The sequence below is a fragment of the Plecotus auritus genome (genome assembly GCF_963455305.1).
Source record: "Plecotus auritus genome assembly, chromosome: 5".
In the NCBI taxonomy this organism is placed as follows: domain Eukaryota; kingdom Metazoa; phylum Chordata; class Mammalia; order Chiroptera; family Vespertilionidae; genus Plecotus; species Plecotus auritus.
In genome coordinates, this window is record NC_137776.1 from 104,367,244 (window position 1) to 104,389,853 (window position 22,610).

The 22,610-nt window shown below is 61.6% G+C and overlaps 1 protein-coding gene across 20 annotated transcripts in view; it reads left to right on the forward strand.

The window, feature by feature from the left end:
- Nucleotides 1-22,610, forward strand: part of WNK2 (WNK lysine deficient protein kinase 2) — a 116,900-nt gene that overhangs the window by 44,037 nt on the left and 50,253 nt on the right. For 18 of the 20 annotated variants that reach the window (XM_080669838.1, XM_080669823.1, XM_080669825.1 and 15 more), the window contains exons 6-15: nt 1,893-1,981; nt 3,743-3,962; nt 11,011-11,293; nt 13,767-13,975; nt 16,055-16,186; nt 16,531-16,716; nt 17,939-18,487; nt 20,163-20,453; nt 20,874-20,920; nt 21,675-21,843. In XM_080669838.1, coding sequence (XP_080525964.1) covers nt 1,893-1,981; nt 3,743-3,962; nt 11,011-11,293; nt 13,767-13,975; nt 16,055-16,186; nt 16,531-16,716; nt 17,939-18,487; nt 20,163-20,453; nt 20,874-20,920; nt 21,675-21,843 — 2,175 coding nt within the window. The remainder of the gene's footprint in view (nt 1-1,892; nt 1,982-3,742; nt 3,963-11,010; nt 11,294-13,766; nt 13,976-16,054; nt 16,187-16,530; nt 16,717-17,938; nt 18,488-20,162; nt 20,454-20,873; nt 20,921-21,674; nt 21,844-22,610) is intronic. The other 2 variants (XM_080669837.1, XM_080669835.1) reach the window with 2 other exon arrangements.

Below are 22,610 nucleotides of genomic sequence, written 5' to 3' on the forward strand. Positions count from 1 at the left end.
GTTCCAGGCCCTAGTCTGTCCCTGTCTGCGCCTGCAGCACTGGGCGGGCTCCCCCCCGACAGCACTCCCCTCCGCAGGCTCCTGGCTTCTGCAGAGGAGCCTGATTCTTGCCACCCCAGGCACCAGCTCACTGCACACTCCCGAGCCATCCTGGGAGGTCGCTCGGCTCTCTCCTTTGGTTCTCAGTTCTGAGTTAGTGGTCATGTGTGAGCTCTGAGCCCCTCCTGCGTGCTGCTTGGGTCTCAAGGCAGGAGAGCAGGGCTCGGGTTGGAGGCCCTGGGGTGGGTCAGGACGCACGGCTGGGTGTGCGCTCCCTGTGCTGCTGGCAGGAGAGGGCTGTGGGCAGTTCCTCCAAAATAGCAGGGCTGAGAGAGCAGGTTCCTGGCCAGACCTGGGTGTTGGCTCTGGGTGTAGGAGGAGCCGCCTGGAGACCCTCGTTCTGGCCTACCTGCTGGCCTGGGGCGACAGACTGAGCCCCGAGGGTGTGCCCCTTGGCCACCTGGTTCTCCCAGCAGCCCCACTGCCCTGTTAGGCCCCGGAAACAAGCCTTGGCCTGGGTCCCGAGGCGCCCATGGTACCATGTTGGTTTGGGAAAGCAGGGTGCAGCCAGGCCACACGTCCCCCAGGAAGCAGCCGGGGAGCGAGTTTCCCGACCCTCAGTGTGTCCTCGGGCTAGTGACACCCATGCTCCTGCCACGAGCTCACTCCTGGTGCACCCACACTTGCCCAGGCTCCGGTGGGGTCACTGTGCCCTCGGCTGTCAGCTCCCCTGGCTCCGTGCAACGAGCCTAGACATGGCACCCTCTAGAACCGTGCCTTGTTCTTCTGGCACAGTCTCCACCGGCTTTGGGGGCTCCGGTTCTCAGAGATGTAAGTGACAGTGTGTGCCCCCACCTGCCTGTGAGAGTTCCTCAGACCTGCCCACAGGGGCCTGCCCTTCCTCCTGGCAGTGTGAAGGCTCTTTCTCTGTCTCACCGCCACGGGGAGCCCTCTTTGCTCCTGAAGCCCAGGGTCCCGTATCAGACTCTCGCCCGCGTCAGATACAGCACGACCCCCATTGGCTACGGGTGTGGTCCTGGGGTTCCGGGTTTGGTGGGTGCAGTGGGCCTCACCTGGACTGCGGAGTTGCTGGGGTCCTGCATTTTCTGGTCTGCCCTCCCTCATTGTGGGAAATTTGTGCTCCCCATTCTATACATGAAAAAGGACACCGGGACTGGCCTTCGGAGGTGGGGTCTTGCTGAGGGAGAAAGAACATGATAGCTGAGCCCTCAGTGGTTTAAATGTTTAACCACCAGCTATCCCTCAGGCAACCCCTCGCTCCTGCAGATGACAAATAAACCCTGTGGTCTGGCCCCTCACCTGCAATATTGTCTGCGGTTCTGCCCTCACCGTGGCCAGGCCACATGGTGACTGCCCGCTGGGGCTCTGGTCTGTGTGGCTGCTTGTCCACACCCTGGCACCCCTGCCTTAAGGTCACCTGGCCGGGTCGCTGGCCACAGAACTGGGTGGTGGAACTGCATAGCACAGTCTTTTGCAAAAGCCTGAGCTACGGGCCTGGGAAATCAACCCTCCGGTGGCCACAGTGGGCCAGGTCTCGGCGGCCCTTCGTCAGCTGTCAGCCGCAGTGACTACAGATCTTGCCCTTAGCGCCCTGGAACAAGGGTGTGGGACAAAGGCTGGCCTGTGCGGGGCATTTCCTCCTCCAGACCCTTGGGCAGATCCACCAGCCCCCCACCTCTTCCATGTACCAAAGTGGGCGTGGGTCCCCAGCCTTCCTTCCCCAGCTCACACCCACCGGCCTCCCCACCTGAAGCCCGTGCACTTCCTGCCTGGGCTTCGGGGTCATTGTGAGGAGTGGGACCCCTGTAGAGTGACTCTGCTCCTCTCCGCAGGGCATCAAGCCGGCCAGCTTTGAGAAAGTGCACGATCCCGAAATCAAGGAGATTATTGGGGAGTGCATCTGCAAAAACAAGGAGGAGAGGTGAGTTCCCAGCGGCACTGGGCCTGGGGCACTTCTCCCGCTGAAATCCTTCCAGTGGCCTGCAGAGAGCTTCCGCCATGGACTCTCGGGTGCCAGCCAGTCCGCTGGTAGTCAGTGGGACGCCCTAGAATACACTCCTTGACTTGTCCTGGAGCCCCCTTTCCTCCTTTGCTGGAAGCTTCCTGCCCACCAGGGGGTTCCTAGGGCCTTGCTCTGCTCCTTGCCTTTTCTCTGGTAGATCCGTCTGTTCCTGACTTGCAGGACACCCCCATGCCCAGCCTCCCCGTGCCCAGCCTCCTGTGCCCAGCCTCCCCGTGCCCAGCCTCCCGGTGCCCAGCCTCCCCGTGCCCAGCCTCCCCGTGCCCAGCCTCCCCGTGCCCAGCCTCCCGGTGCCCAGCCTCCCCGTGCCCAGCCTCCCGGTGCCCAGCCTCCCGGTGCCCAGCCTCCCCGTGCCCAGCCTCCCCATGCCCAGCCTCCCGGTGCCCAGCCTCCCCGTGCCCAGCCTCCCGGTGCCCAGCCTCCCCGTGCCCAGCCTCCCCGTGCCCAGCCTCCCGGTGCCCAGCCTCCCCGTGCCCAGCCTCCCCGTGCCCAGCCTCCCCGTGCCCAGCCTCCCCGTGCCCAGCCTCCCGGTGCCCAGCCTCCCCGTGCCCAGCCTCCCGTGCCCAGCCTCTCCGTGCCCAGTCTCCCTGTGCGGCTCGTCTTGCTCTCTCTCCTGAACTCCAGGCTGCACATCTTATGCATATGTGTCTGATCCATCCCAAACCTCCTGCAGCTTATCACATTCAAGTCCAGGAGGCCGCCCAACCCGCCTGCCTCCTCAGGTGGTCTCAGGCCTCTCCCTCAGCTGCTCAGCAGGAAATGAGGCGTGTGATTTGAGCTTTCCTCCTTCCCCTCTTTCTCTTCCCCCTTCCTCCCAGCCCCACATTCAGTCACTGTGCCCAGTGTTGGTCCCTACCTTTTTCCACAGCCATCGTTTCTCGGGCAAGGGCCCTGTCCTGGTCTCTGGACATTTTCTCCTCCCCCTGCAGATTATCATGTAAGGAGAAACACTAAAAAATTGTGAGCTATAATGCCTGTCAGAAAAGCATAGAAACACCACATAGGGTGAGAGACTCCTCCACAAAGACCCTGTGAGACCACCTCCTAGCCAGGACTCCAGCACCCGGCCAGGACCTCGCCCAGTCCCCTGCCGTGTGCCGACCCTCGCAGGGCTGGGCACTGGAGCTCACAGCTGTGGTGACCACAGAGTTGACCCTGGGAGGAGGCTGTGGTGGGACAGTGCACAGATCCATTCCTGCTAGACAGCAGCTAGTGTTTGGAATGCTGGGTGGCAGGGGGGCAAAGTGGTTACCATGGCAACTCCCAGCCGCTGCACCTGCCCTGTCCTGAGGAGCTTCCAGAAAACCCCTGACTATGGTTCCAGACTCCAGGCCCTGTTCAGGTCTATGGAACCAGGTGTCCGACACTGGGTCCCTGCCCGCAGCGGCCGTGTCTGCACCACAGAGCCTGGCTGACCGGCCCTCCCTGGGCTCCTGGAGTCTCTCACCCTGGGCATGCTTTCTTCTCATCATCAGAGAAGAGTCTCAAATGCTGCCCAGTGAGATGTGTTCAGGAGCAATCTTGTCCCCCAGGAGGCAGGGCATGCACTGGTAAGCTGCTCTGTGCCCCTGGAGGCAGAGCAGTCCAGCAGGTGGTACAGACGGTCCAGAGAGCGGGTGGCTTCTGCCCCAGCAGGTGTGCCCTCAGCTGCTCCCTCCCCAGGTACGAGATCAAGGACCTGCTCAGTCACGCCTTCTTCGCGGAGGACACGGGCGTGAGGGTGGAGCTGGCTGAGGAGGACCACGGCAGGAAGTCCACCATTGCCCTGAGGCTCTGGGTAGAGGACCCCAAGAAACTGAAGGGCAAGCCCAAGGACAATGGGGCCATAGAGTTTACCTTCGACCTGGAGAAGGAGACGCCAGACGATGTGGCACAGGAGATGGTAAAGTGTCATTGTGGTGGGCAGTGGGCGGTGGAGGGTGGCGGTGGTGGGCGGTGGGCAGTGGAGGGTGGCGGTGGGTGGTGGAGGGTGGTGGTGGTGGGCGGTGGGCAGTGGAGGGTGGCGGTGGGTGGTGGAGGGTGGTGGTGGGTGGTGGAGGGTGGCAGAGAGTGGCATGGGCGGTGGAGCGTGGCAGTGGAGGGTGGTGGTGGGCGGTGGAGGGTGGCAGTGGAGGGTGGTGGTGGGCGGTGGAGGGCGGCGGTGGGTGGTGGAGGGTGGCAGTGGAGGGTGGTGGTGGGCGGCGGAGGGCGGCGGTGGGCGGCGGAGGGTGGCGGTGGGTGGCGGAGGGTGGCGGGTGGGCTGTGGAATTGGCACAGCCTTGAGAGCCTGTGGTTTTCCAAGGTTAGACAAAACCAAAAGCGTGTTGCCGTGAGAGGCTTAGGGAATGAGGGCGTGTTGCGTGTGTCTGTGAGGGACAGCGTGGGTCGGATACCCGCTGCCCAGATGCGGAACGTGGCTCAGAAACGGGCGTGTCAGGAAAGGCCCTGCTCTGACCGGATTCTTGCTGACTCTGCATAAATGTGGGCCTTTGAGTTTGGATCTGTGTTACATTGTGTTTTGAGCCGCATTTGGCCCAGGAGGCCGGCGGGAGCAGGCAGGGCGTGCTCAGGGTCGCGGAAAGAGGAAAGGTACCGTGAGAAACTGATGAGACCGACTTTTCCTGGAGAAACTGGGCAGAAGTGAGAGCCAGCAGGGTCACTGCAGAGGGCAAGGGCCTGGCCACGCCTTCGTCACGGTAGACCGAGCCCGCCTTCTCTTTAAATAACGTTACTGAATATGGCACATCTGTCGAAAGTGCCCACAAGTCACAAGGGTGCGTCCAGTGGTGGCTGCCCAGCTGGACTCGCCGGCCTGGGTGGTTTTAGGAGGAGGAAGTGGACCGAGTGGGGCTGGCCTGGAAGAGGTGCAGCTTCCCGCTGGGCCCCAGGCCCTGCTCCCAGGAGGAGCCAGGCTGGCCGCGCATGCGAGTGCAGGAGCCATGGCCGAGGATGGTCCAGTGGGCTTGCGGGGCCCAGGCGCGTGGTGAGGTGAGCGTGCTGCAGGCCAGCAGGGGACGGAGTGGGTACCGCATGGCCAGTCACGGCCCCACCTTCCACCGGACAGGGCCTGTGCCCTGCCGCGCCTGCACTTGCAGTGGGTGTGATGTCCTGTTGGTGGCTTGGCTCCCAGGTCAGGACCAGCCCGCCCCTTCCCAGCTGCCAGTCACAAGCAGATACGTGTTGCGCATGGATTGAAGGGTCTCCGCTGTGCCGGGAGGCTAGCCCCTGCAGCGTGTTGGGGACTGCTTTGCATTTACTGAGTGTCACATTTACATAATCCCCTGCACATCATCCTGTGATGCACAGTTCCTCCTCACGCTGCCGGCCCCTTTCCGAGCTCTGCTGAAATTTAAAGCACAAATAAGTGACATGCGAGGTGGGGTGCAGGCCAGCAGCCTGTAGGCGACGCTCGGGCTGGGGACCTGGCCAGCAGCGCACACTGACGGGGGGCAGGAAGAGGGGCCCTTCGAGGAGATGAGGTGCGCCCTGGGACGGCCTTGGGGCACAGGTGCCTCTGGGCTCTGAGGTGGGGCCAGGACCAGGGACTCGGGAGGCACAGGCAGCCAGCAGTGCGCCCTCTCTGCGTCAGCGTGGGCACCAGGGAGCCTTACTGCACCTGGAGGGATTCGCTTCAGGGGAGCCAAGCTGATCCAGTCTGCAGTGACTGGACCGCAGGGACACTGGCACAGAGGGTCCCCCGGGGGCCCTCCCGGTGCTGCCTGCCCCTCAGCCTATAGCCTCCTCCTCCTGCTCAGGGGTCTGGATCCAGCTGCTCTTTCCGGGATCTGCCCACCTCCCTGGAGGACGCTTCCCACCCAGAATGCCTGCCCTCCTGCAGCACAGCCGCCCCCCCCTCCCCAGGCCCCAACTCGCCAGTCCCTGGCACTCGCTGAACTGGCGGCAGGTCCCAGTGGAGGCCCTGGGCCAGTGTTTCTCCTCTCCCTCTGCCCCTCCCCCCATCTCCTTCAGAAGAGCTTTCCATGTGGAGCACTTTCCCTGCAGCGCAGTCCACGCAGCAGGCACGTCCTGTGCTCAGTTCCAGGCAAAACCAGAACAGCGTGTCCCCACTGCTCTGCTTGGAGCGCGGGCCGATTGGGTGGAGCGGCTGTGCTGACCCGAAGCGCTGCCTGCGGGTACTTGCGCCGGGCCCCTGCGGCTCCTGCTGGGCCTTGTGCTGATTCTGGTCCTGTGGCTGTTGGCCCGGTTCTTACCTCCCCACCCACCGTAAACCCCAGAGCTGGCACCACGGTCCGGGCCTCTGCAGCCCCAGGCCTCCCAGCCGGCCCTGGGCCAGCGCCAGGACCTGAGGAGGCTCACTGCCCCACAGCCTTAACTCAGCACAGACTTCTCCGAATGTAGAGTAACAGACGTCATGAATGAGACGTGCCAGTTGTCGTAGATGTAAGGTAACTCTCAAGAAAACTCAGCAAGAGCACAGGGTGACCCCGCACTGGGATGCTGCCTCGTTCTAGGGCCAAGGTCAGTGAGCACTGGGGGCTGAGGTCTGAGGACTGGGGGAGCTGAGGTCAGTGAGCACTGGGGGGCTGACGTCAGTGAGCACTGGGGGCTGAGGTCTGAGGACTGGGGGAGCTGAGGTCAGTGAGCACTGGGGGGCTGACGTCAGTGAGCACTGGGGGCTGAGGTCTGAGGACTGGGGGAGCTGAGGTCAGTGAGCACTGGGGGGCTGACGTCAGTGAGCACTGGGGGCTGAGGTCTGAGGACTGGGGGAGCTGAGGTCAGTGAGCACTGGGGGGCTGACGTCAGTGAGCACTGGGGGCTGAGGTCTGAGGACTGGGGGAGCTGAGGTCAGTGAGCACTGGGGGGCTGACGTCAGTGAGCACTGGGGGCTGAGGTCTGAGGACTGGGGGAGCTGAGGTCAGTGAGCACTGGGGGGCTGACGTCAGTGAGCACTGGGGGCTGAGGTCTGAGGACTGGGGGAGCTGAGGTCAGTGAGCACTGGGGGGCTGACGTCAGTGAGCACTGGGGGCTGAGGTCTGAGGACTGGGGGAGCTGAGGTCAGTGAGCACTGGGGGGCTGACGTCAGTGAGCACTGGGGGCTGAGGTCTGAGGACTGGGGGAGCTGAGGTCAGTGAGCACTGGGGGGCTGACGTCAGTGAGCACTGGGGGCTGAGGTCTGAGGACTGGGGGAGCTGAGGTCAGTGAGCACTGGGGGGCTGACGTCAGTGAGCACTGGGGGCTGAGGTCTGAGGACTAGGGGAGCTGAGGTCAGTGAGCACTTGGGGGCTGACGTCAGTGAGCACTGGGGGCTGAGGTCTGAGGGAGCTGAGGTCAGTGAGCACTGTGGGGCTGAGGTCAGTGAGCACTGGGGGCTGAGCTCAGTGAGCACGGGGGGTGCTGAGCTCAGTGAGCACTGGAGGCTGAGGATTGGGGGTGCTGAGGTCAGTGAGTGTGAGTACCCCACGTTGGGCTGCCAGTTGTGAGTGTCCCCCCCACGTCCCACGTGGTTCAAAGTTCAGGTTCAGGGTTTGGGCTCTGGAGGAGGCCGCACGCAAATGAAAGAGACTAGAAAATATTAATTTGGAAATATTGGGGGCCAGGCGGGAGCCCAACTCAAGGGGAAGGACTCCACCCCACTCTGGCCTTGCTATCCCTTTTATTAAGACTATGGGATGCACCATAGCCTTTAGGCAGGCAATTCCAATAACAGCCAATCAGCAAGGATTTACATAAAACTAAAAGGTGGAAGTTGCTTTAGCTACCATTGTCTCAACTAAACAGTGAGTGCTTGGCTCTGACCTTTCAGAGCTTCAAGGTTGACCAGCCTTCCGGGTTCCTTGTCCACACCTCTCTGTTAGTGAAGGCAATGGGCGGCTTCCAACAAGTGAACACTGGGGGCTGATTCAGTGAGCCGTGGGGGCTGAGGTCAGTGAGCACTGGGGGGCTGAGGTCAGTGAGCACTGGGGGGCTGTGGTCAGTGAGCACTGGGGGCTGAGGTCAGTGAGCACTGGGGGGCTGTGGTCAGTGAGCACTGGGGGGCTGTGGTCAGTGAGCACTGGGGGGCTGTGGTCAGTGAGCACTGGGGGCTGAGGCCAGTGAGCACTGGGGGCTGATTCAGTGAGCACTTGGGGTGCTGAGGTCAGTGAGCACTGGGGGTGCTGAGGTCTGAGCACTGGGGGGCTGCGGTCAGTGAGCACTGGGGGCTGAGGCCAGTGAGCACTGGGGGCTGATTCAGTGAGCACTTGGGGTGCTGAGGTCAGTGAGCACTTGGGGTGCTGAGGTCAGTGAGCACTGGGGGTGCTGAGGTCTGAGCACTGGGGGCTGAGGTCAGTGAGCACTGGGGGCTGATTCAGTGAGCACTGGTGGTGCTGTGCTCACTGAGCACGGGGTGCTGAGCTCAGTGAGCAATGGGGGCTGAGCTCAGCACTGAGGGCTGAGGTCAGTGAGCACTGGGGGCTGAGGTCAGTGAGCACTGGGGGCTGAGGTCAGTGAGCACTGGGGGTGCTGAGGTCTGAGCACTGGGGGCTGAGGTCAGTGAGCACTGGGGGCTGAGGTCAGTGAGCACTGGGGGCTGAGGTCAGTGAGCACTGGGGGCTGATGTCTGAGCACTGGGGGCTGAGGTCAGTGAGCACTGGGGCTGAGGTCTGAGGACTGGGGGAGGAGAGAGATTCCAGCACCTGCTGTGGTTCTGACGAGGCCCCTAAGGGTGGGAGGAGCAGGGAGGACAGCTCTGCTCTCTCTCTAAATTCACCCTTGAGACATGGGGTGGGGGATGTGGATCAGAAAGACGATGCCTGGGGGCTGAGAGAATGCAGGTCTCTGATCTGGAGGTTCCCCTCAGGGGGTTCTCGAGGTTATGTGCCAGCCTTCCTTCTGCCTCAGCCTCTGGATAATGGGACTTTCGGGGTGACATACGATGTGGCTACAATCTTCCCTGGTTGGGAAAAAACAGAAGTGAGGCCTGGAAAGGCTGACTGGTGGGGAGGAAGCGTGGCGTCTGGGCCGTGCAGCTGGAGGAAAGTGGGTCACGGGCAGAAATAGAAGTGGCAGCAGGAGCCAGGGCAGCCTCTTTTCAGGCCTCTGGTCAGGCGGCTGTGCCCTGGGCGGGGCATGCCGACCCCAGCCTGGCCCCTGTTCTCACCCGCTGAGCCTGGCAGGGGTAGGGGTGGGAGGGGGGGTGGGGCACGCTGGGGTCGTGGTTCATCCCGTCAGAGTCGTCTCCTGAATGAGTGAAGTCATCACAGACTTCCCAAAGGGTTGCAGCACTGTGACGACATCGTCGCTGGGCAGCCTGGGGCCTGCTCCCCACGGGCTAGGACAAGGATGTAGCTGCCCAGCTCCCGGCAGTCAGAGCCGGCGTGCAGCCCGCCTCTCGGCCCATCCTTCAGTGCCCCGCCTGCCAGGCTCTGTCTTCAGGAGCCCTGTGCACAGGCTGGGCAGCCCGCTCCTCTAGTGCGCCTGCGGACGCCCTGTGATCACGTGGTGGGGGGTCTGCAAGTGCAGCCCTAATGAATGACTGTTCTGTGGGAGGTACTTTGGAACTATGCAAATGTCTCTTTTGCACCAGGCTTTTAATTTCTATTTCTGTGGGCACACAGCGTGGCTTTATTCAGTAGGTTATATGCTTCGTTGGTGAGTTACCCTCACCGAGCAACAAATGCCCCAACTCCACTGTGCACCCACCTCTCCCCATTCTCCAAGGTCGGGGGTCAAGGTGTGGTTTAGCAGGCGGTTTGGGGTCAAGGCCCCTCGTGAGGTGTGACTGGGTGTGGCCAGGGCTGACCTGGGCTGAGGGCAACCAGGGCTGTGGAGCAGGCCGGCTCACCTGGCTGGGGGAGACTCAGTCTCCAGCCAGGGAGGTTGTTCCACAGGCCCGTTCATGACGTGGCCTCCCGTGAGCAAGTGACCAGGAGGGAGGGAGACAGACACTGAGGCTGAGAGACAACAGGAGAGAGGTAGAGACAGGGATTGAGACGGACGCAGATGAGAGACAGGCAGGAGAGGGACAGGCAGACGGAATGCCCGTATGTGGCCCCCTTTTGTAACCTCGGACCGCAGGGACACTCCCGCTGCTGCCCCGCAGACCTGTGTCCCTTGGGTTTACGCGTGTGGACACACCCTTTAACCCGCCATGGTAGCACAGTGCACTTAGACGCTCAGAATGTCCAGATGTCCAGCACTGGCACCGGCTTCCTGGCGCCCCCATGCCCCCCGCACATCCTCCCTTCTGGCAGAGGTGTCGTCCAGCCCCTGCCCTCTTCCCGCCGACCTGAACCCGCGTGTGGGCTGTCGCCCTGCGCCACACGCCTGTCGACGTTTGCGTGTGTGTCTATTGGGCCTGGAAACTGCGCCGTCACACTTTCCGGCCAGCACCGCAGGCTTCTCCTCTGGTTTTCTCTGTTCCGCATGGGGATCCCGAGTGATGGCCAGGAGCCTGGCTTTCCCTCTTTTGTGAATCTCCTTGGAGAGAGCCGGGGTGTTTCCCAGGAGCCTCGGCTCCTTTACAAATGCTCCCCAACACCCTGTGGGGTGCGCCGGGTCCCTAATGCTGCCAGGCATGGTGCACACCGCCCTGGTCTCCAGCTGCAGTGCCATGCCTTCTGGGAGAATGCCAAGAACAGCGCTGGCCTCGGGTCCTTGTCCCTGCCCCCGAGCACACGCATTCGGCCAGGACATCATCCTGCTCGGACAGCCTGGGGGCGGGGAGGGGAACCAGGCAGCCTCAGGGCTCAGACAATAGGCTGCTTCCCTCCGGCTCACATCAGTGAGGTCCCAAGGGTCACTCCCCCTGTGGGTGTAGTCGGCACAGAGGCTATGTCCTCTTGGGATGAGGAGAGCGTCCCTGAAGGATGGGAGTGGGGCCTGAGGAGGGGCTTTGTGCTGAGACCCCATGACTGGGCAGTGGCAATGCAGGTGGAGGACAGGCTGGGCAGTGGGCTGTGCGGGAGGGGGAGGGGGAAATGGTCCAGTAACAGCAGGGGGTCCCTTTGCAGATCGAGTCTGGGTTCTTCCACGAGAGCGATGTGAAGATTGTGGCCAAGTCCATCCGTGACCGCGTGGCATTGATCCAGTGGCGGCGGGAGAGGATCTGGCCAGTGCTGCAGCCTCAGGAGCAGCAGGACCCGGGCAGCCCCGACACAGCCAGGGCTCCGCACGCGCCCCTGCAGGTCCAGGTGACCTACCACGCACAGGCAGGGCCGCTGGAGCCCGAGGAGCCTGAGGCGGACCAGCACCTCCTGCCCCCCGCACTGCCGGCCAGTGCCACTTCCCTGGCCTGTGAGTGCTGCTCTCCCGTCCCCCGGCTCTCCTGCGGGTGTGGGGTTGGCACCCCTGGCTCTTCCCTGGAGGGCGTGGCAGCATCCCTGGTGCTGCACAGAGCTCTCTGCCAGCTCCCCAGGACAGGTGGGCACAGACATGCAGGTCTCCCAGAGCCTCCGGGCCATTCCGCGGTTGTAGCAGCTCCGGTGGCTCCTCACTCCCTGGAGGCTACGGGCCGGCAGCATGGGGTGCTGGGCTCAACACCGGGTGGGACGTCTGTTCAGGACAGGGCATCCGAGGGCTGCCGGGGCTGAAGGTTGAGTGGCCATGCTGTGTGACCTTTGTCCTTAGGAGTGTCTGTGCCCAGGGTGACCTGCCTTCTAGTGTTGAACCTTGAGACCATGTGTGTTACCAGTGGGGGTGGGGTCCGTTCGTGCCTGGCTCCACCTCAGACCTTTGGACCACAGCAGTGTCTTCTGCAGATCCAGGCAGGAGCGTGCCTGCCTTGCCCTCCGTGCCCATGCCGCCACTGTGGCCAAGGCAGGGGCGGCCTTCCTGTCTGGAGAAGCTCGGAGTTGCAGGGCAGAGCTGTGGGCTGCTGTTAGGTTGTGTGAGTGGGAAGGTGGAATAGTCTGTTTGATGTATTTAATAGGCATACCCTTCACTTACCATTAACACAACGGATGGTTTTCAGAGTAGGCTCTGAGCTAAAAGCAGGGGCTGGTGTCACTTTGAGACAGTTTGCTTACTGTTTGCTTCCTTACCAACCTCCTCAAGTTTGTTTTGGAGAATAAAACTGCTATAGCATCATACTCCATTTTTTTATAAACCCAAACAGTCAATTGACATGCATAATCTTTGAAGGAGAAAGCACACACACTCTACAAATGTAATCGTCAGCTGACCGGTTTCTAGGATGGGAATGAAGAGATTGCCTTTTGTCACATTCGAAGAGGATGCACATAAAGCCATTGAGTGCCCTCCCTGGCCACTGATGCCAGCTAACTCCAGAGATAGCCTGCACATGCAGTTACTCACACGCAACATGCACACGCCTCACCACCCACAGCACCCTGCACACTCAGCACCTCACTTGGTCAGAGCGGGGAGCCCATGCACAGCCGTGCCTCTGGCCACAGTGCCCATGGACAGACGGCTGGACAGACAGGGACCCCAGGCAGCACACCCCGGAGAAAGGACCGCATCCTAGGCAACAAATGGAAGCACATGCACTCACATCGCGGGGAGGTTAGAGCTGCTCTATGTGAGACTTGTCGGTTCTCTTCACGTCCTCCATGCGGCTCTCTCCGTCTCTGTCTTCCTCTGTGTCTCTCTGTCTCTCTTGTGAACTCCTTTTCTGTCAGTTTCTTCGTCTGTCTGTCTCTCTCTCTCTCTCTGTATAAGTGGAATGATTGCCAGTCACCTCAAGAACCAGAGCCACTTGTCTGGCTGCTTTTGCATATTCCCGCCTCAGCACTCTTACGTCTTCCTCAGTTAAAACAAGTCCTAATCAGTCCTGGGAGAAATTATTTTCATACAAAGTTGAAAAGATACCCCTTTATTTGTTTAAATGATATTGCCAATCTGAACAGTGACCTCCCCCTGTAGAAATAGCTTGGTGTACATCAATGACAAATGGTAATGTTTGTATAGCTTTTGGAATCTGGAAGCAATAGACTGGGAGTGCCGTTTTCAATAGTTTTTGTACCTTTGGTCAGATGAGCCCTTGGGCCATGTGGGCCCTGTCTGCTCCCTTCACAAGCCCCGCCCCCAGCTGTGGGAAGCCCCGCCCACTGCCCATGTCGCGGGCCATGTGGGGCTGACTGCAGGAAAGGCCGCAGAACCTCTGGGTCCCCTCTCATGGCCCCTGTGGGGTGAGGGCCTTGTCAGCCCCGTTTTTCAACCAAGTTAGACCCGGCCTGTGACTTGGGGGGCCGGGTTTGGACCCAGATCTCCTGCTTCAGAACCTGTCACTGTAGGTGAAGATGGTCAGGGTCTTGGAACCTCCCCATCATAAGACACAGGTGACAGCTGACCAGAGTCTTCTGACGCGGACATTCCGGCCTCCCGAGACGCTGCGCCCTTGAAAGGCTGGATGAGGGCTCACTTCAAGGCCGGGCTGGCACTGTGTGAGGCCCCGTCTAAGCCAGGGCAGGACCAGCTGCCTGGCCTGTGAGGACTGTGTGAGGTGCCCCTGGGATTTGTGGTGGCCTCAGGCAGCCCCCCAAGTGTCAGGCTGTGTAGTTAGGCTGCCAGGGCCATTTCTGGGTGCAATTAGCCCCGTACAGCTCTGTTGTTGGTTATGTAAAATGATGCACATTCATTACTTACACCACCTGGAAGCACAACAAGTCTGTCTTACAGAAGAAAACGTACGGACGAGCTGAGTGTTCATGTGTGAGCCCACATTGGCCTTCCTGGGGCCTGTGTGGAGTGTCATGGGGGTAACGTTTGGGGGGCCCACTCTGAGCTGTGCTTTTGTTCTCCCCAGCGGACAGCACGTTCGACAGCGGCCAGGGCTCCACCGTGTACTCGGACTCACAGAGCAGCCAGCAGAGCGTGGTGCTGGGCTCGCTGGTAGACGCAGCCCCACTCACCGCCCAGAGCGTGTGCAGCGCCCCCATGAGCATGAGCGTGAGCGAGGGGCTCGTCCTGCCTCACAGCCTGCCCTCGCTGGGGGCCTACCCGCAGCCCACCACGGTGAGTCAGCTTGGCCCTGCCCCAAAGAGCCCCTGCATGCGTCTTGGAGCCGGGGATGGGCCCTCCACTGTGCGGCCGTGTTCAGCTCCACCTGCCGGAGCAAGTCCGCAGGAGGTCCGTCCATGTGGGAAGTGCAGGCTGCAGGCTGGAGGCCTGCCGGGGAGACATACAGAAAACAGCCCGTGACACCCCGTGTGAGGCATGGAGGTGCCTGAATCCTGAGAAACGTTTTCAGTGCCGTTTGGGAAGCGGGATTGAAAGGCTCATGCGTGTGAGGAATCATTTGTAAGCCTCCCCAGTGGATGGAAGTGGCTGGTAAAGGGTCACATTTGGCATTTATTTTTCAACCAGAGACCCAGTGCATGAATTTGTCCATGGGTGGGGTCCCTCGGCCTGGCTGGCAATCGGGGCCAATTGGGGACAGCCGGCCCAGGGGAGGGACCACAGGAGGTTGACCAGCAGCGGAGGTTGGCTGTGGGAGTGCACTGACCACCAGGAGCAGCTCCTGCATTGAGCATCTGCCCCCTGCTGGTCAGTGCGCATCTTAGCGACCTGTCAACTGGTCGTTCGGTTGTTCAGACTTTTATATTCATAGATGTTGATTTTAATGCCAAAGAAAGCAAAGCAGGCAGAGAAGTTGCCCTTGAGGCAGGTGGTGCAGTGGGGTCCAGCAGGAGACTTAGGGCCCCTGGGCTTAGGAGTGGTCAGGGCCAGGCCTGCCTGGAGCACGGTCCTGGGCTCTCCCTCCCTCTCCGCACCCTCCCAGTGGCCCCACCTTGCTTCCCTCCACTGTCCTCTGGGCTTGGAAGCTGCTCTGGACAAGCAGTCAGTGTTTGCTGGGCAGAGCCCAGGCTCCTTGGCCACTTGCATTTATGGTTTGCTTGTTTCATGAAATGAAGTACAATTAGTCATCAACGGCACAAACAGCCGTCGGGGGGCCACAGTTACTTGGAGTGTGTGTCTTGGCTTTGGGCTTGCCCTGCGGGAGCCGAGCCACTTCTCCAGGCGCAGGGTCAGGCCTCTGGCTCCCGGCCGCCCATCCGGGCAGCCCCTGCCTGTCCAGCTCCTGCCTGCAGACGGGGAAGGCCGAGCACCGGAGGTACAGGGCCGGCGGCCAGGACGGAGCTGGATGTGACTAGAGTGCATTCTCCCATGTCCTGCCTGTTTATGCAGAAACAGCTTGGACAGAGGGTGGGAGGGGGTCCCCAGTGTCCGTGGTCTCCTGGGGAGGGTTGTTGTGGTGAAGGAGAGCAGGGCGGAGGGGTTGGGGCCTCCTGAACCTGCGTGGCCGGGCCCGGGCCCCGGTGAGTGCACGGCAGGCTTGTCCACCCGTGCTGCTGTTACAGCCTTCACTGTGGAAGGCAGACACAGCCAAGAACAGGCTGCAGGTCCTGTGACTCACCCAGAAGCCCCAGTGAGAACTGTCCCCGTCGCTGAGAGCAGGCTGCCCTCCTGCTTCTCACTTCCCCACTATTTTGAAGTAAATCCCAAACAGAAAGATATTTTGCCCATAAACATTTCAACCTGTACCTGCCGGATCAAAACTTCTGTAAACAACCCACTCCCATTGTTGTACCTACAAATGAACACATTAGCAGCAGTTTTGACTGGCCCCCCACAGCCGTGCTCATGCTCTGGCTCCCCATCCCCTCTCTGCTGGAGACTCCACTCTGCAGAGGCCCGGGTTGCAGGCCAGTTGTCTGCCTTCACATTTCCGTGTTGTGTGCATGTGTACACATGTGCGTGTTACACAGCCAGGAAGCAAATGCATTTTATCTTTCCCCACTGTTGTCATAACAAGCGTTTCTCTCAATTCTCCAAAGTCCTTATAATGGTCTTTTCTCATGATTGCATCATATTCTGTGGCGCTAATGTTCTAGAACATTCCTTGGTTAGGAGTTGTGACCATTTTTGCCTTAGAGGCTGCCACACCTTACTTCTGTGGAGTCATGTTCCTAGGCAAACCATCCCTAGCAGGTGATGGGCATGGGGAGTGAGTGTGGGCCCCTGCATCTGTCAAGCTCGTGGTGGGGTGGGGTCTTCAGGGAAGCCACTGAGTGTGCCCCACGCTCTCTGCAGCCTGGCCTGCCGGCGGGCTCCATCCCACCCTCCACCCGCGCTTCGCTCCCACCGCAGCATTTCCCGGAGCCAGCCGTGAGCTTTTCCCCTGTGCTGACCGGCCCAGGCCAGCCCATGCCCTCGGGCCACCAGGTGAGTGTGGGCAGCCCCTCCTATGGCTACGGTGGGTGCCTCATTCTCCTCTGACAACCAGCCTTGGCTGTCCTGGGCCCAGGGTGTCATGGGAGTGGGGGAGGGGCGAGGTTTCTCTTGTGTTTGTGGAATTCAAGTTCCATAGCACTGGGAGGGGCCTCATTCACACACAGCAGTTCGCCCAGATCTGCATGTCCTGGGCTCCCTGCTGGGTGTGTAAGTATGTGTGGGGGTATGCATGTGTGTGCATGTGTGTGTGCACACTCACTGATTATCTCTGTCATGTCCGAGCACCTGTGGCATCTCAGTGGGACGCTGTGTAAGAGACGCCCCCCTCCCTCCAGCCTCCGCTGGCCCAGCCAGCGCCCCTGCCACAGGTCCTGGCCCCGCAGCCCATGCGCCCTCTCCAGCCGGTGCCCACTCACCTGCCTCCGTACCTGGCTTCGACCTCCCAGGTGGCCCTGGCGCAGCCGACGCCCATCCAGATGCCACCGGTGCCTCTGCAGCCACTCACTCAAGCCCCCCCACAGGTACTGCACCTCTCCGGCCCCGCCCTCCTGCTGACCGTGGGTGGGGGTGGAGTGGCACATGACTGTGGTCCTTGGCAGCACATGCTTGGTGCGAGGTGCCATCGCCCAGGCTCTTGCCAGTGATGGTCATGGGGTTGCTTTGCCTCATGGGGGCACCGAGCTGTGATGGGACGTGCCACTTCCTGGGGAAGGCATGAGTGTCCCCGAGGCTCCCCCACAACACAGGCTCTTACCTGCCAGCTGTCACTCATCAGCCCTCGTCCTCCTCAGGTGGTCGTTGGTTTCCCTTCCCCGTCTAGTTAACCACCCCTCGCTTGTTGGTGGCCGGGGTGTTGAGTTGCTTTTCAAATGCACAGAGGTCGGCCTGCACCTCGTCGCTGCCTTCGAGCTGCCTGGGCCCACGTGTATGTGACGCCCATGTGCGTGTGACGCTCGTGTGCGTGTGATGCTCATGTGCGTGTGATGCTCATGTGCGTGTGTGTGTGACCCTTGTGTGCATGTGACGCTCATGTGCGTGTGACGCTGTGTGCTGCCACCAGAACGGCTTTCTCTTTAGGGCAGCGGCTGCCAGCCCTTTCACCTCATGGCACACAGACTGGTTCCTAAAACTCGGCAGCACTCGGAAAATGTATTTTTTGCCAACCTGACAAAACAGGTTGAGTTTTGATTCATTCACAGCAGACGTCTGTGGTTGTGTTGGCTGCTATTTCCTTATCTGACAATCTAAGGGAGAGGTCGGCACTGCTGACATACAGTCAGGCGCTGCGTGCTCGGCAGCCTTCATGCACGCCGGACGGCAGCCCTGCTCCTGAGAGAGCTGGCCGAGAAGTGCTGAGTGTGAAGTGCGAACCCAGGGCCAGGTGCTGGGTGCCTCGGACCAGAAGGTTTGGGTGCTCCCACGGTGAGGACACCCATCCTTCCCAGTCCTGGTGGCACAGCCGACGGGGCACTCTGAGATACGCCCGGCCATCCTCAGAACCACCCGCGGCCCCTCCACGGTGGGGCCAAAGGGGGCTCCCCAGGCCACCCCACCCTCTGTCTTTCCTTCCCTGGTGGACAGTGCCATGCACCTGGTTCCACTTGAATTGGGTTTCCTTTTGGGTTCCCTTGGCGGCAGCTGCACAGAAGTGTCTCGGGCAGAACCTGGTTGCGCCGGCGCTGTCCTGGGGGCCGAGCCTCCTGTGGGCCACGCCCCGGGGCACACATGCTCCATCTCTTTCAGATGCCCCCACCTCCTGTCATCCCGCCAGTGGCTCCGCTGGCCACAGTCGACAGCCTCCCCTCGGTGCTCCCCGACCTGCCGGCTGCCAGTGGGCCCGCGGTGCCGCCTCCCTCTCAGTATTTCTCTCCTGCTGTCATCTTGCCAAGCCTCCCGCTCAGTGCTGCCGGCCCCCTGCCCTCATCACCAGCCCTGCCTCTGCAGACAGTCAAACTTCCCCACACCGCTGGGGCACCCCTGGCCATGCCGTGCCAGACCATTGTGCCAAATGTGGCGGCCACCGCCACTGCCATCCCTCTGCTGGCTGTGGCCTCACAGGGCGTGGCCACCCTGTCCATCCACCCAGCCGTGGCCCAGCTCCCGGCCCAGCCCGTGTACCAGGCGGCCTTCCCGCAGATGGTGCCCAGTGACGTCCCACCTTCTCCTCTCCACATGGCACAGACTGTGCAGGCTGCCCCTCTGCAGCCAGCACCCCCTGTGCTGCCGCAGCCCCACCTGCCGAGCGTCACCCACCTTCCTGAGCCGGCTGCTGTCCCCCAGGTGGGGAGCCAGGTAACCGCTTGCCAGGAGGGCCTGCTGTCCCGCACTGGGAGACCCTGTGGTGCCCAAGGTGCAAAAGGCCTGAGGCTCTGCTCCTTCTTGGCCCGTGGCTGGAGGGTGGGACCCCGGCGGGGGTAGGCCAGCAGGCAGCTCTGCCCACAGGCTTGGCTCTCATCCTGGGTCTGCTGCCTCCTCCCACTCCCAGCACCTGTCAGAGCCAAATGTTCCACGGTAGGGGCAGTAGCTGCTTGTGGGGTCCCAGCCTTGCTGTGCCCGGCACCTGCCCTCACCTAGTGGGGCCTGGCAGCCCCCACTGAGGGCGCTGGGGAGGCTTACACTGTCCATCTAGTCACCTGTCAAAACAAGGTAGGTTAATAACCCCCATGTCAGCAGGGAAATGGGGCACCAGGGTTCGGGGGATCTGACAGTTGGGGTCCAGGCAGTGGCTGGGAGCATGTGGCTGCTGGCTCCAGGGTGGGCATGGCAGACAAGGATGATGTCCCAGGGTCAGGAGTGGATCTTGGCCGGTGCACACGGACAGTGAAGGCACGCAGACGCACCGGCTGGCTGGGTGAGCCTCTGAGTGGCTCTGCTACCTGCCCAGCCCTGTGTTTTAGAGTCAGGGTTTGATCCACCCTCTGAGGAGAGGAGTGGGGTGGGGCCTCTTGCCTGGGCACTCTCTCACTTGGTGCCCTCCCACCTGGGTGCCTTCCCACCTGGCCCTAAACCTCAACAGCCTGTGCCATGGACACCGTGCTTTCCTTTTAAAACTTGGGCTCCTCCCCGCTAAGGTGGGCGGATGCCTCCTTTTGATTCTGCCAGCAAGATCCACCGCGCAGCGTGGGTGCCAGGTGCCGGCTCACGGCACTGCTCCAGTCCGGCTGAGAGCCCGTCCTGAGTCGCGCAGACTCCTGGGCGTGCTTCTTGCTGAGTCCCAGAGGGGCTGGCACTTGGAGAAGGAAGGTGGCTTCTGTTGAACACAGGATGGCGTTTGTTTAAACACGCCAGCAGCCGGCGCCCTGGCTGCGCAGGCCCTGGGCAGCTCGTGGCTCAGAGTAGCGTCCACTCACGGGTCAAGGCCGTGTGGGGAAAGCCAGAGCCTGTGGGGAGGCTCGGGGCCTGCGGTGGCAGGGCCTGGCTGGCACACGGTAGCACTGCGCTTGCTCAGTTTTATCGAGGGGCTGGCCAGCTGCCCCACACCTCCCCGTGGCTGAGCAGTCTCATGCTAGCAGGCCCAGTGGGGGTCCTTTCATTTCCGACCATGTCGTTTTTCCACTGAGAGCTTTTAAAGAAGGAACTTTAGTTGGGAGTCAGGCCCAGCTCCCAGGTCACCCCAAGGAAGGCTAAGGTCCAGGGCTTCTCCCTCAGGAGGCAGGGCAGCGTTCGGTCCAAGCCCTGATGTTGGCGCTCAGCCAGACTCACTAGATGTGCAAAAGGGAAGTGTGGTTTTAGGTTAGAGTTTACACAAGTGGGGACTCAGAGTGCCTTCGTTTGTTTCTTCTAAGTCTGTGTACAAGTGTTCTCAGAGGCCAGGGCTCGCCTGGGCAGGAGTGAGTGCCTTAGAGAGGGCACCTTGAGACTCCCAGACCTGCTCACCCGCCCGGACAGGCAGGCGCCTGCTGTGCCCTGGCTGCCGGGCCCCCGGATGGCAGTGGCACTCCAACTTGTGTGCCTTCTGTGCTCACAGATCCTGCTTGGCCACCCGCCTCCATATGCTGTGGATGTCACCGCCCAGGCCCCCACAGGGCCCACTCCTGCTGCCGTCCTCTCCCCGCCTGTGCCGGAAGGGCTGCTCCCCACTGCCCCTGAGTGCCTGCCGCAGCTCCCCAGCTCGCAGGCCCCCGCGCCAATGGCTGCGACTTCGAGCTTGCCTGTCCAGTCCACTGCGCTGCCCCCCGCCAACCTGCCCCTGACCAGTGGGCCTGGTCTCTCCAGCCTCAGCTCAGCCGTCCAGCTGACTGTGGAGTTGGCTCCCGAGGTGTGTGGTCTGGGCCTCCCGCATGGCACCTTGATGCCTGGCCCTGCGCCGGTCTCAGCTCTAGACGTGGGGAGGTGGGATGTGCACGTTGGGACACATGGCGCCTGCTCACCATCCTCTGCTGTCCCCAGATGTCAGTTTCCTCAAATGCATTCCAGGTGGAAGGTGTGGTTTTTTTACAAGCCCCTTGGGCGGTATGCTTCCTTGTAGGGATGACCAGAGTGGGTGAGTGTGCTTGGGAAGGGAAGGGTCCCGGCTTTTAGAGATTAGCTTGGCTCCAACAAGATGAAACCCTCATGCCCGCTGCCCTATGTTGTCTGCTTGCTAACATCAGGAGGGATCGGGCGGCAGCTGGGCTGGGCTGGCTGCTGCGCTGGGCTGCGGGAGGGACGTGACCCTTCCTCCTCATGTTTATTTCAGGAGCAGGCCTCCCAGGACACGCAGCCTGGCCTGCAGAGCTGTGAGAGGTATGGCTGGCTGGCCCGCGGCCATGTCATGGGGACCCGCCTGCCCAGCCCCTCACGTGGCAGGGCTTCTTTTGACATCAGTGGGGCCTCCCTGATCTGCTGGGGCCCCCGGGAGCCTCTGGGTCTTGGCCAGCACGTGCTGGAGTTTGGTTGTCCGATGACCCAGGCTGTGTCCTGGTCCTGGCGCTGGTCTGTGTGCGAGGGTTTCCAGGTGCTGGTGGGGAGGAAACTGGGAGGGCAGGGCCCACACCCCATCCCCTGTGGCTCCCAGGCATGGGCATGTAGAGTTTGGGAGGGAACTGGTTACAGGAAGTTACCGTGTCCCACCCTCTCGGTAGGTCAGCACCAACCTCACTGCTCTGCAAGTTCTCCTCAAACTTGCAGCAAAACATGTGGTTGGCATGTTTCTGTTGCCTTTGCACAGATAGGGAAACTGAGGCACGGGAGAGGATTGTTTCTGAATTTTGCTGTTTACCATGAGGAGGAGGGGCTTGCTTGATAGGGCAGGAGGCTGAGAGGACCAAGGTCCTGGGTCAGAAAGCCCACACGTCCCCCGCCACCTCAGTGCTGCCCAGGGCGGCAGGAGGGCCCCGTGCAGGGGTGCCCCATGGGGCTTGGCTGGCTGCAGCCCTCAGGTGGTCTAGCTGAGCACGCAGATGCTGAAGCTCCTGGCTGCTTCCTGAGGAGCTGAGCTTCCCGCGGGAGGCCAGTGTGCAGTTGTTTTCGGGGATGAGTAACCCTTGTTTTCCAACAGCTACGGAGGGTCTGACGCCCCTTCTGGAAGGGAGCTGAGTGACAGCGGTGACGGCACCTTCGGAGCAGGGAGGCTGGAAGGCAGGCCTGCCCGGAAACACCATCGCAGGTCCACACGCACGCGATCCCGCCCGGAGAGGCTCAGCCGGCCCCGGCTGACCATCCTGAATGTGAGGAGGCAGGGGTGGTGGGCGGCGGGAGCTCCCACCTGGTCTGCAGGTGTGCAACACCTGGTCTCACCACCCTGGGTCTGCAGGTGTGCAACACCTGGTCTCACCTCCCTGGGTCTGCAGGTGTGCAACACCTGGTCTCACAGCCCTGGGTCTGCAGGTGTGCAACACCTGGTCTCACCACCCTGGGTCTGCAGGTGTGCAACACCTGGTCTCACCACCCTGGGTCTGCAGGTGTGCAACACCTGGTCTCACCTCCCTGGGTCTGCAGGTGTGCAACACCTGGTCTCACAGCCCTGGGTCTGCAGGTGTGCAACACCTGGTCTCACTGCCCTGAGCCTGCAGGTGTGCAACACCTGGTCTCACAGCCCTGGATCTGCAGGTGTGCAACACCTGGTCTCACAGCCCTGGGTCTGCAGGTGTGCAACACCTGGTCTCACAGCCCTGGGTCTGCAGGTGTGCAACACCTGGTCTCACCTCCTTGGGTCTGCAGGTGTGCAACACCTGGTCTCACTGCCCTGAGCCTGCAGGTGTGCAACACCTGGTCTCACAGCCCTGGGTCTGCAGGTGTGCAACACCTGGTCTCACAGCCCTGGGTCTGCAGGTGTGCAACACCTGGTCTCACTGCCCTGAGCCTGCAGGTGTGCAACACCTGGTCTCACAGCCCTGGGTCTGCAGGTGTGCAACACCTGGTCTCACAGCCCTGGGTCTGCAGGTGTGCAACACCTGGTCTCACAGCCCTGGGTCTGCAGGTGTACAACACCTGG